The 12484-nt window shown below is 40.1% G+C and overlaps 2 protein-coding genes across 2 annotated transcripts in view; both read right to left on the bottom strand.

Moving 5' to 3' along the window:
• Window positions 1-2165, bottom strand: part of raver2 (ribonucleoprotein, PTB-binding 2) — a 70370-nt gene extending 68205 nt beyond the window's left edge. Inside the window, exon 1 of the mRNA XM_034146236.1 lies at window positions 1869-2165. Within this exon, the coding sequence (XP_034002127.1) occupies window positions 1869-2147 (279 nt within the window). The 5' untranslated portion in view covers window positions 2148-2165. The remainder of the gene's footprint in view (window positions 1-1868) is intronic.
• Window positions 2166-8576: 6411 nt separating this feature from the next.
• The window catches only part of cachd1 (cache domain containing 1), an 83819-nt gene continuing 79911 nt past the window's right edge, over window positions 8577-12484 (bottom strand). The window contains exon 27 of the mRNA XM_034147505.1: window positions 8577-10967. Coding sequence (XP_034003396.1) covers window positions 10717-10967 — 251 coding nt within the window. The 3' untranslated portion in view covers window positions 8577-10716. The remainder of the gene's footprint in view (window positions 10968-12484) is intronic.

Below are 12484 nucleotides of genomic sequence, written 5' to 3' on the forward strand. Positions count from 1 at the left end.
CTCTGCTCTGCTCAGGCTCACTAAACATATCACACTTGTTCTGACACATGAATAATGTGGAAAATACAAAGAGAGAGGGAAAAGAGACAGAGAGAAATTCCACTTCTGTTCCTTCACCTGATCCAAGTGACTTTTCCTCTCACTCCCCTGTGTGTGTCTGACACACACACACACACACACACACACACACACACACACACACACACACACACACACACACACACACACACACACACACACACACACACACACACACGCACACACACACACACACACACCACACATCACACACACACACACACACACACACACACACACACACACACACACACACACACACACACACACACACACACACACACACACACACACACACACACACACACACACACACTACACACACACACACACACACACACACACACACACACACACACACACACACACACACACACACACACACACCTTGGCAATCTGCCTCTTTCCAAGATCTTTGGGTGCTACAACCCTGAAGAAAAACACCATCAGCTACTTCAACACTCCCTCATGAAGGCTTGCGTGCTGACACAAGTGATGAATGTCACTTCGGAGTAGGAGAAACCAAAAAGGTCTTAATTTATAAACAGTGAAGACACTTTGTGGTCTTTTGACGAGAAACATGCATGCAAAGTTATTGCGTTAAATCCAAACATAAAATATAAACAGACTGATGTGCTCGGAACGTAACTATTTGACTTAGTTGGATTAGTTGTTACTCTTGTTTACATTAAGAACATACATAACACAGGTGTTAAGGCTGAGGACCTTGACTGTACAAAAGTATATTGTCTGCAGGAAATAAGCTGGAAATTGTGATTGTTATCATGTTGTTCATGAAAATGTATGCTGCAAGAAGATATGGACGAAGGAAAAAGCAAAGTCACAACAGATGCTGCCGGATAAAGGCAAAACATATGTGCATATCAATGCATTGCTCTGAGAAGTGAACATATCAAATAATTTGGTGGTAGAAGAAAATGTTAATAAACTATAATGCAACACTGGTATTCATGGGAAATAACCTATCAACAGAAAGTAATCTTGTTTTCTAATTTGACCTATATCCTTTATCCTTTAACTTACACACTTGTAATGTTAGAACAGATGCATGGATAAGGTACAAAGATGGATTAATCGGAGTGGGAAATATGGAAGTGTATGCACAGTATCTCTTCGTGTTGCAAGAACAGCAACAGAACGTACTAGCCCCATTCAGCTTTTGAGAGAACCCACAGACATGGTGCGTTGTTTTTCAGTCAATGCAGCTCATCAGAAAACATTGACACAAGCATGTTTGTTTAAGTCACATGTTGTAAAGACAACAGTAAAACCAAATTTAGCAGCCACATTTTGCAATGTTGTGAACTGCTATAACTGTGGCCAAACAACAATTGAGCCTTATATTAGATTAGTATGGGATCCCTTTGCTTACATCAATGAGACAGTATGAATGGAGTTTGAAAATTACAAGCGAGCTTATTAACTCAAGAGAGAAAAACATTAAATGAATGAAAAACAGGCTGTTTTCAAAACTATATCGTAAATGTGGGACCTATTTAAATACACGTTTGTATTAATGTTTATAATAGAGATGTGGCTTTTATACTGTATTCATGAAAAACCATATTAACAAATCGGGTAAATAAAGGTCGAAATGGACAGCGTAGAGCTTCAGACAGTTGTTATTATGACCAAACAATAACGTAACGCACATTTTAAAAGTGCGACGCTCAGTGCAAACTAAATTAATTCGCACAAGCGACGCAAAAAAAACTGAAAACTAAGTGAGCCACGCTACTTTTACTTCAGTTTCACAAACTACCGTGTACCTGGTTAGTGGTGTCAGGCGGCAGATTCTTAATGAGGATTTTCCTCCTGTTGCTCAGCTCCTGGCGAGTTTTGGCCAGCCTCTTCTCGATCTCCTCCGGCTCCAGCTCCGGCAGGTCGCGGAGGCACATCTCAGAGTCCGACGGCTGCGCTGCGGCCGCCGCCGCCTCCTCGTCCTCCGGCTGCCGGGTCTCTGGGCTGTCCATCCCCGGGGAAAGTGTGCTGTCCCCGGCAAGAGAAGAGTGAACGCTCGGCGGCTGGATGGATGACGCTGCCGCCATCTTGGGTAGCTGAGTGAAAAGTGAGTGTGAGGGAAGTGAGTGAGTGAGAGAGACAGAGAGAGGGGGAGAGAGAGCAGGTGGGAGGTGTGTCCGTAAAAGAGAGAGCCCCCATTGCAAAGAAAAGCTTAATTAATTGAGTCAAATCAACTTCCCTCAGTAGCCTATGCCTTATTCTTGGAGTCAAACATTCATTTAATTACACTTCTATATTTCCCGACGTCATCAACTTGCGAAATGTTCCTTTGGTTTGTTTGGTTGCTAGTTATTCTGTTTTATTGGATGATGTGCAGTTTTTGTAAGAAAACAGTTTACCTGCATTGTATTCCTTTACAATCATTTTTCATTCGTTTAAAGGTAAAATGTGCAGGATGCAGTCAGTTCATGATACAAAATGTTTAAAGGGGCACTTTGCGGCTCACGTGGTGTCTAGCATGTCATGCAGCACCTCGCGGACTCCTGGCGACCCCAACCGTCTGCTGGATGTATGGAAGAGCCAATTAAGATCCGTTACAATCACCAGCAGTCCATCACACAGTTTGTTCAGTTCGTGTAGATTTAGTGTTGACACCAGAAGCTGCTTGATTCTGACATGGCATCAATGTTTTACTCCACTTCAATCATGTAATCAACAGGTTTTACAGGAGAGCATACATCAACATCCACATGTTGAATCTTACAAGTCTTTTATGGTGTTTGAACTGTGACCAATACAGAGAGAGAGAAATTAGCTGTTAAATACGACCACAAGCCTAAGCACTAGGTCTTATTTTTGTTGTGAAGTCCAATTAACACATTGATTATTTTGCTCGAAGACTGAAAGAGAGAGAGACATTCACTGTAGAATATCTCTACACCACTATAGCGTTCCTGTTCCCCATGAGCATAATGTGACCATGAATGGCTGTGTTCCTTCCCTCCTTTCTACCCAAGTCATCCAGTGAATGCCAAACTAGCAGCCAAACGAGCCCGCCTAGCTGCCTGCCCACCGTGGGTGGAAAGCTGCTCCTGGCAAACACAAAGGGAACAGAGCTCCCTGCCGAGTCTTCACAATGCCTATGTAGCTTCCGCAGGCTCATGAGTGGCTGATAAGCACGCAAACACACTGTAAACTCACACTCCTGTAGGCCCACAAACATGTCAGCTATTGCACACTTCAAACCACTAAAGGAAATATTTAGAGCGTGATTATGCTGAAGCTTTTAAGAGATGGTGAAATCAAGCTCCTATCATCCAACCTCCATGTTCTCTCTCTCACCATCTGTGTGAAGCGTTTCTTGGCAGATTGCAGTCCAGACACTCACAGTTGTCAGTGGGTGAAAATGATCTCACATTGCCAAGTGGCTGAAGCAGTGGAACTGTCACACACCAGTATATGGACCGTTTGTATGAACGTTTTAATCAAGCTTATGCTCAGTAGAGCCAACTGCTAAATTAAAAGCAAATAAAGGCTGACAAAAGCTCTTTCAACATGGTGAGGGACATATTCGATCTCTAAAAACTATACCAGTTTTCACTTTATTATTTCTCTTCTGATCTGTGGCAGGCTGTTTTCTCTTAAAACTAATCTGTTTGTTACATGAGCTACAAATCACAAACTAATGTCCTACTGCAAATCAAAAGGTGGGAAATGCCCTTGACCAGCATCCATCCAATGAATATGCAAGACATGTTTTATTTAAATCTTCTAAAAAAAGGAATTTACACATGAAAGGCATTGAGTAGAAGTCAGTTTTTAATCTAACTGCCGCTCATACAATAGGCCTTCTGACAGATTGTGGGACATGAATCATTGAGCAGTGGTTCTCTGAAACGACAGCAAGGACTTGCTTGTCACTCGCACAGGCTGATTTTGGGAACGCATGAATCACTCCACTAAGTGCTAAACAACGTTTCCATGAGAGAACAATTAATTTGTTCTCTCGGTCCCTCTGGAACGAAAGTATCTCGTATTAACACTCACAGACACACTTTGAAATACACACTCACAGACACACTTACACACACACACATTAACTCGTGTCAGCCTGCAGCAAAGTTAAGTTGCTCAAACTCTGTATCTTTCATAGCCTTGTACCTTTGTGCAAGTCAAACCCCACGATAATGGGCTATGCTTCACAATCCAAGGGAAAAGGAGATGTAAGTCTCTCTCCATGTAAAAACACAAGAGCCATGCTAGTGCTTCAGCGTGTCAGCCAGTGATTCACAGCCTTTTGGAGTGGGTGGGAGTAGAGAGGAGAAAAAGAAAGCGGGGAAAACGCTTGCCGCTGCTCGCTGGGACTGAGAGTGTGATGGTGTGGGTGGGCAGAGTGGCTGAGCGGGCAGAGCAGGCACCTGGGATGAGCTCAGTAGGCGTGAGGATCGGAAGGGGGGGTTTGAACCCTACATGGAAAAGTGGTTGATTGCGCGTGGGGGTTGACAGAGATCATATACACGTGTGCATATCCAGTATGATAGTGCAGTGTGATTATCGACATCTCGCTCTGTAAATCCTGGAAAAATGAATTGTAGGCTCTCCCTACATTCATGAGCTGGTGCTGTGCTCTCATAAATGATCACATATGGAGTCTGGTGGTGTTGCTTCCTTTTTCTTCTAGCATAGAAACGATTAAGGAAATTGTGACCTAGTAAAAACTGCTGACCTGAACCCACAGGAGAACGTGCATATTAGGTCCCTGCCCAATTCATGTCCTAATTACAATGGTCAGACGCATCCCTGTTCACCAGTGCTTCAGGGAAGTCACTTTTTTGTGGCCAGTAAGTGAATCAGTAATGAGAATTTTGCATACCTTAACATGAATTAACCCTAGCATAACTCATGTTTCTTTTTCTTTTTTTGGTCCTTCTAAAAGGCCCAGATTTCAGTTTGTAATACTGTAAAGTTGTATCTTTGAGCAGAACATCGAATTTCTCAACAAACTTCCTCCAAGGAGATTTTGCTGTTAGATTCAAGTTCTGTCACTTTTTGCACATTAGTCAAATGTTCACATATTTTCAGTAAAACCCACATGATGCGTTAAAAAGCATTGTCTGACATTTTCATTGTCTGGTTTTAATGTGCTCTAAATTGCTTTCATGCAAGACTTAAAATGATCATACTGCTTAGATGCATTTGGGAAACTGGTACTCTGGACTGCACAAAATATGCAGCTTGTGCATGTCTGCTGTACTAGTTGGCAGAGGGAAGACTGACTGAAAAGACCCGAGGGTGCTTGGACTCGAGCTCAGTGCTCTAATTCACAGCGTTTCCCTGGCAGGTAGCAGCAGACAGTTGGGCAGGAAGAGGGAGAAAAGCAGAGATCAAGAGAATAGTGAAAAAGAGACAGACAGGGCCATGTCGAGAGGTATGAATGAATGCAGACAAACTGATAAGGTTTATGGGACGTTTGGACAGGCGGACTGACAGTCATGAGGAAAGAGTTGCTTCTCTCCTTCAGCTATCCAAAGTGCTGAACTACTTCCCAGCTGATGCTCATTAAACTGAGACCCCGGCAGGCCCCTCTCCATTTTCACCTCAAGGAGAAACTGTTTACTTAGCCTCACTCTATGACCTTCTCTTAAAATAGACAGAGATAGCCACCTACCCAGTCTATAATTCATTATTCAAATGTGATATCACAAAAGATACGATCAGATTAAAGGTTTAAAGACTGACCTCGCGAAATCAGATGCAAATAACTCCTTCTATATACTACAAACACAACACAAACAAAAAACACATGAGTCCTTTGGTTGTTCCTTATGTTATCAAGAATCCAACTATAATCAACTCTGTGTGCCAATCCGCAGAACAATTATCAAAGTTTGCCAAATATGATCAAATAATACATAAGCTCATTAGTTTGGTCAGAATATGACAAACATTAGAGGAAAGAGAGATTTTACAAAGGATAATGCCTGTGCCGACTCACTTAGGAACAATAACAGCACACATATAGTTATATACTGTAAATATATTCTGTTCTAAGGTACCTACCATAAAAAGAGACAATACTGGTACTGCTTACAGAAACCTGCAATTAATTTGGGCTTGAAACGTTAAGTACACATTAAACCAAAATACATCCATATTTTTTCAAAAATCATGACACCACTATATATTCGTGACCATTTTTTCCTTAATTACAGAACATGTCACCCAGTGGAACAGTATGTCTTATTGATATGTCTGAATAAGTTTTGGAGATCATTAGTGGTTTAGGGTCTTTTCAAAGGGATTTCATGACAGAAGTAAAAATACAATACCATTCAAAGTAAAAATGGTGCATCTAACTTTGTGACAAAACAAAAGTTAGATACACCTTTTGTGGTTAAACATATTTAAAGGTAGGGTAGGTAAGTTTGAGAAACCGGCTCGAGATCGCTAGAATTTGAAAATACACAACCGGAGAAAATCTGCCACTTCCTTATAGAGCCCCTCCTCCAACACACACAAACGCGCACATGACCAATGAGGGAACGAGATAAGTTTGTACACAGATGGAAGGCTGACAGGCAGGTAGGCCATCCAGTTATTTTAGCCGGGCCGGCTAAAATGATTGGTCGTACTTTTTACAGTATTACGGCTTCCACAGATGACATTTTTTTATGGATTTTTTGTCAAAGCACTTAAGATATTCATTGCTATCGGGATGTTAAGAGCATTCCATGGAATATAACAAAAAGTGTATCTCGAGCCGGTTTCTCAAACTTACCTACCCTACCTTTAAATGTTAAATTAACATATTTCACATTTAAATATGTTACATTTTAAATGTTTTTTTCATTCAAATCTACTAGAATATGACATACTATCCCCCCCCTTCTAAAAAAGCTCCCTCTGAAAATGATTGTGACCATGTTGTCTCTCCATCTGTGGTAGATTCCCCGTTCCCCTGGCAGGAAACCCTGTATCTACAGAAAGGCCTCGTAAATAAATGATCCGATCTTCCAGGCAGTATGTACTGCTATTCACCCACAAATGGCATGACCTACAGCCAACAGCATGACACACATTGAAAAACACACTCCTTATGGAGTTAACAGATTGTGACTGAAAGCCCTTTTACCCTGAAATACTTTGAAAGTAGGGGTCAAGTTTCTTAGACAAAAGTGGTGGTGCTTTTGCAAAACCGGACCACATAGTTACTCAAGGTAATTTCATCCTGGATTAACAAACTGCTTTCTGATTTCCAAATTAGCTAGATGAAAATAAACAGGATTATTTGAGCCTGATAATAGTGTGTTAGCCCTGAAGTGCCGTATACCTTACTGTTTAAATGACTGATGACTGATAACAGCACAGCCACAGTTTACCGTGTAGATTTGTAGATGTATGTATGCATGTAGATTTACCTTATATAAGAAAAGGAGGGCAAAATAATTGAGCAGCAAATAAATACAAAAACAGGGAACTTTAAGTGTAAAATTGATTTTATCACATTCATATTGCAATAAATCTCAATTTGATAACTTTATATGATACATGAGGGGGGTGATGTACACATTTTCCTTCAGTACATTATTTAATGCGTTTCAGAGTGTTTTGTATACACACACACGCACACACACATTTACTCATTTAAAACAGCTGGTAAATACTGTTTAAAATGTATCCAGAAAAAAATGCCTTTAAAAACAAACTCAATTTGGAAAAAAGAATTTGCCCCAACACACAAACAAATCAAAATATATGCTCTGAAATGCTACAAAACTGCTTCAATGTCTTATTCCACAACAATTATGTACCATGTGAAGTGGTGAGAAGAAAACATTTACCTAACTTGTGTTAAAACAATTGTTTTGAAATGGTTATACGGTCAAACTTGCTTCAGTAAATGGTCAAATGGTACAGCCGCAGGATAAACCCTTCTGTTATCCAGGTCTTCAGTGGAATATAAGCTACATTTTTCCACTGCAATTATATCATGAACAGTAGAAGTCCACTTTAACACGATTGGGTGCTATAATAACACCACTTTGCGTTAACCTCTATGTTATATCAGGTGTCAAATTATTCAGCACTTTTGCCGCTTGAAGTTTAATGAGCTCACATTAGATGTGCTAATGTAGATATTCTACTAAAGTGGCAAACATACTCAAGAAACAGTACATGAATATGGCTGTTTTAAGTAGCAACAGAAACAGCCCTGAGACTAAATTATTTTGTGGAGCGATAAGCTTTTTAATAAAACATTATTTAGAAGGGAGATAAAACTTTAAAATCTAGAAGTCTCTCAAACATATAAAGTTTGTGTATAATTTTTCCAAGTACTGACTTCCATCCAATATGGACCTAAACAAATTAATCTAAAAGAACATCCAAGGCATCAAAAATATAGTGAGAAACCATGAACAGACAGTAAAATATCAAAACCCAATATCTGAGCATCATTTGAAGCATAACTCATGTTTCACCAACATAAAAAAAATGGAGTGTACAGGACATCGATAGCTATTTGTGATTCTGTATTTACACTTCACAATGAATCTCTGAAAAACAATAGACATTTTTGACAACAGAAATAAATGGATATCACACTGAGGCTATCTTGACCAGTTGTGTGCACAAAGCACAGATCAGGTCACGTGACTCTTCATCAGAATAAAAATAAGTGGATTTCTCAATCAGAATAATTTCACCTAAAATTCTCTAATACTATCTTGAAAAAAATACAATAATGCATTCAATGAAAATGTTCCAGGTTGATAATCATTGTCTCTTCATGCTCTCACACATACACACTCACACACACATCTAACAGTTAAACCAGAGACTTGTAGAAAATACATTTTGAGTGGTTAACCACAGAGGATCTGACAGATGGGTGTAACCTCTGCACAACAACAACAGCAGCATCTCTCCCTCTTTCACTGTCTTCAATGAGAGGGAGACTCCATCTTGGGCATCACTGGAAATTAAGCTTGCTTTGCACCAAATCCAGCACACAACTTAACATACATACAGTATTAGCTCTGCCACAAAGGGGCATACAGTCAAAAAGTTGTGGTTGATTCGGGGGACAGCTTTCAGTACTGTTTTTTCTACTCAGGCCGACTGAGGGGACAGCAGTCAGTCTCTCTGAATCAGACCTCTGTGAGGATCCCCAATTATCCTCACAAACCAAATCTCCAGCAGGGACTAAAGCCAGGAGGGTTTTGCTGGTGCTAGTTTCTCTTTTCCCTCTTCAATCCCCGATAGGTTTACAAAGGCCAGCAAGCTTTTTCTGCCTCCTGATACAGAGGACATGTCCAGAATGGCGATGTTCGACACAGCAAGTCTTACCTTAACAGTAAAGCAAATACTTCCGAAATGTGAGAACAAAAATAAAAATGTGATATATGTTAAAAAATCACATCTCCAGGGTAATATGAAAGGATCACTGTTTTTTACCAATTTAAAAATGAATACCAGTTTTTTGTTGTGAGGAGAATATCTGATTTAGATTTTAGATACCTGCTCATCCAAAAAGTTCCCTGCTTAAAGAAAACCCAGGCACAACACCAAATAGTAAATGGGATCATCTGGTGGAGAGGATAGCTCAGAATATGCCTTTAGGAAAAGAAAGTTAAGAGAGAAATTGAAATAGATTCCAAATGCGCTTCTGATTATGCGCCAGGGTCCTGTGAAAAATAAAGAAACAAAACATGTTTTCACACCGTCTGATATTCTATAATGTCCAAATAAAAATTAAAAGAAGCAAGCTACGTGCTTTTAGGGAAATGCAAGGAGAAACTAATGAGCCCTAACTATGATGCATTGTTTATAGGAAGTGGGTTGATAAGCATCACTTATCTTTCTTGTTTGTTATCTGCAGCTGCTTAGTCATCTGTCATTGAAAATGTAGCTCCTGAATAAATAGTAGAAAAATATTTTTTTCCTCTTAATTTGTTTTCCTTCTTTTATTCATTTGAATCATTAAAGTTTTTTTTTTCTGCACTTCACAGAGACTCATTATTAGTCTTCAGAGAAAACCAACTGTTGAGTGACAATGGGAGAGTAAAACTGCAATATTATCCATAATAGAATCTCATATTAGATCCCAGTCTTTGCAAAAATACAGGATTTTTACTCTTCATCTGAGATGTTTTCACCACAAGTAGGCTTAGGGGCGAGGCGGGAATGTAGCATTCGGGCAAAAGAGTTCAATCGGCATCAATATTTCATTTGTTAATTGGATTCTCCTCTAGTCCTATACAGTCTTTGCTCTGGCTTGAAAATGAAGAACTCTGTACTCCCTCAAGGATGTTAGGTTCCAGTTGTTTCCTGAATGGCAAATCCCTTCAGAAAACACACAAAGAGTCCAGTTTGGGTTTTTTACCAGCCCAGTTCTGGTAATTTGTGAGTTAGGCTGTGTACACTAACCAGATCTTGGACTGGGTTGAAAAAAAAAGTTGAGATGAGACCATGAGGCTTACACCCATTACACGCTAAACATTCATGGCAGAGATCCCAGCGATCCATAGACGCTGCGAGTCCAGCTTCTCTCTCCCTCCGTCCATCCTGACAGTACCTACTGCGTGCTGTCTATTCAAGCACTAATGTTTTTCTTAAAAATAGTCTTTAATACAAAAATGTCCCTTCCCTGCAGGATCAGCACTCTGCGTCCACACTGTGCACGGTGACTGCCGCCTGCAGGTGGTGTGTGTGCGTGTGCAGCGGGTAGTGGTGTGTGTGCGTGTGCCGGTAAGGGTGAAACTTGTGGCTGAGCAACGCCGCCGTCTGAGGTGGCGTGTCTAGGTCGAGGTCGTCGTCGTGGTTACCGACGTCCACACCTGCCGAGAGCGGGTCGTTGTTCCCAGGTGGATTCTCACTGTCCTCCTGCGGACTCATGGTGCTGTAGCCTGGAGACAAAGAAACATGCAAATGTTGGTATTACTGCAAACTGTTATCCCTCTTACAACTCTTTTCCCAAACTAAAACTTATAGATGGTTGGAAAGAATCTTTTCAGTTTGATGCGCCCTGTTGTAGCCCAGGCTTTTCAAACTTTGAATCAGGTCATGTGTAAACTCAACTAATGTTTAGATAAGGCAACATCAAGTTTGTAAAACTGATATTTGCCTCGCATCTACAGACACCTGCTATCAAGCTTTTGTACTCAACAGGCGGACGACAGGATTCAGGTGAGAGGAAAGAATGCAGAAACCTGCGTTTTACATCAATCCTTTCAACATGCCTTCCAAATTACTAGTGTTTTGGTTGCTACTGTTGACAGTCCTCCTGATGCAAATAAAAAAAATGCACCATTGTTTTTGTTCTTTTTAGTTTTTTTATGTAGCTTAAATAGGTGAGGCCGCAAATGCATTTCTTTTTGCAGCCATGTGTTGCAGAATGACCCATAAATCGATGACCAATAACACAGGAAAACACACCCTTTCCTCTTTAAAGAGGTTGGAACCAGGAAAGGTTTTACATTTTTCAGGTGTCGTGAAGTGACTTCAACATATATTATCAAGGTTGTTATGAAAAAATGATTGACTTAACAAATAAGATCAGGGTCATAAGAACTTCAAAGCATGAAAGTTAGGTCATGAGCAACAAATGGTAAAGAAATAAAGCCGTAAACCTTCAAAGAAAATTCTAACACTACACTTTTAACCTCAAAGCTACAAAAATAAAACAGATTGAAGAAAAAACCTCACACTTGTACAACACAACACTATTATATACTAGAGGACACCTTGTTTGGGCTCTGAGTGAGGGATTCAAAGAAACATAAAGCATGTAACAATTCATGGTTTTCTGTTAAGAATGGCTGCACAGCATTGAACATAAATGGAAAGCAACCATAAAAGAAAGTCCTCAGCAAATGATGCCTTCTAGTCATAGATATTCAACACAGAAACCTCCATGTGAATACGCAGTACCACACAATGTTTCTGACAGCAGTACAAGCTTTTTAATGGTGCATTGACATCTAAATATCCCCACCGGGCATTTTTCTTCTTGTTTTCAGCTTTCTCATAATTTGAAAAAGAAAAAGAAACCATACATATTTACGACTGCTTTCCTTCACATATTGCACATACGTTTAGCCTGGGGAGATAGAAAATCAAGCCAACATGGCAGTTATGATGCATTTTGTAAGTGGAGCAGTGGGAGGGTGGTACTTTGGTAATAGAAAAAGGGATGATGTGGTCAGAGTATAAGTATACAGATCATTTTTTTATAATAAACTTTACTGATAAAGACAGTTTAGGTCGTCATACTTTAATTTTTTGACAAGTGAGATGACTAATGATGTACTCTTTCAGAAGCTTATTATCACGAAGACATTGTATAGGCTCTTGGTCTATTCAGTTTCTTCATTACCCTTTATCTGCCGAGTGGCGTTTATCATCTTAAGGACCTTAAAATCCA

This window comes from Trematomus bernacchii, unplaced genomic scaffold (assembly GCF_902827165.1).
Source record: "Trematomus bernacchii unplaced genomic scaffold, fTreBer1.1, whole genome shotgun sequence".
In the NCBI taxonomy this organism is placed as follows: Eukaryota; Metazoa; Chordata; class Actinopteri; order Perciformes; family Nototheniidae; genus Trematomus; species Trematomus bernacchii.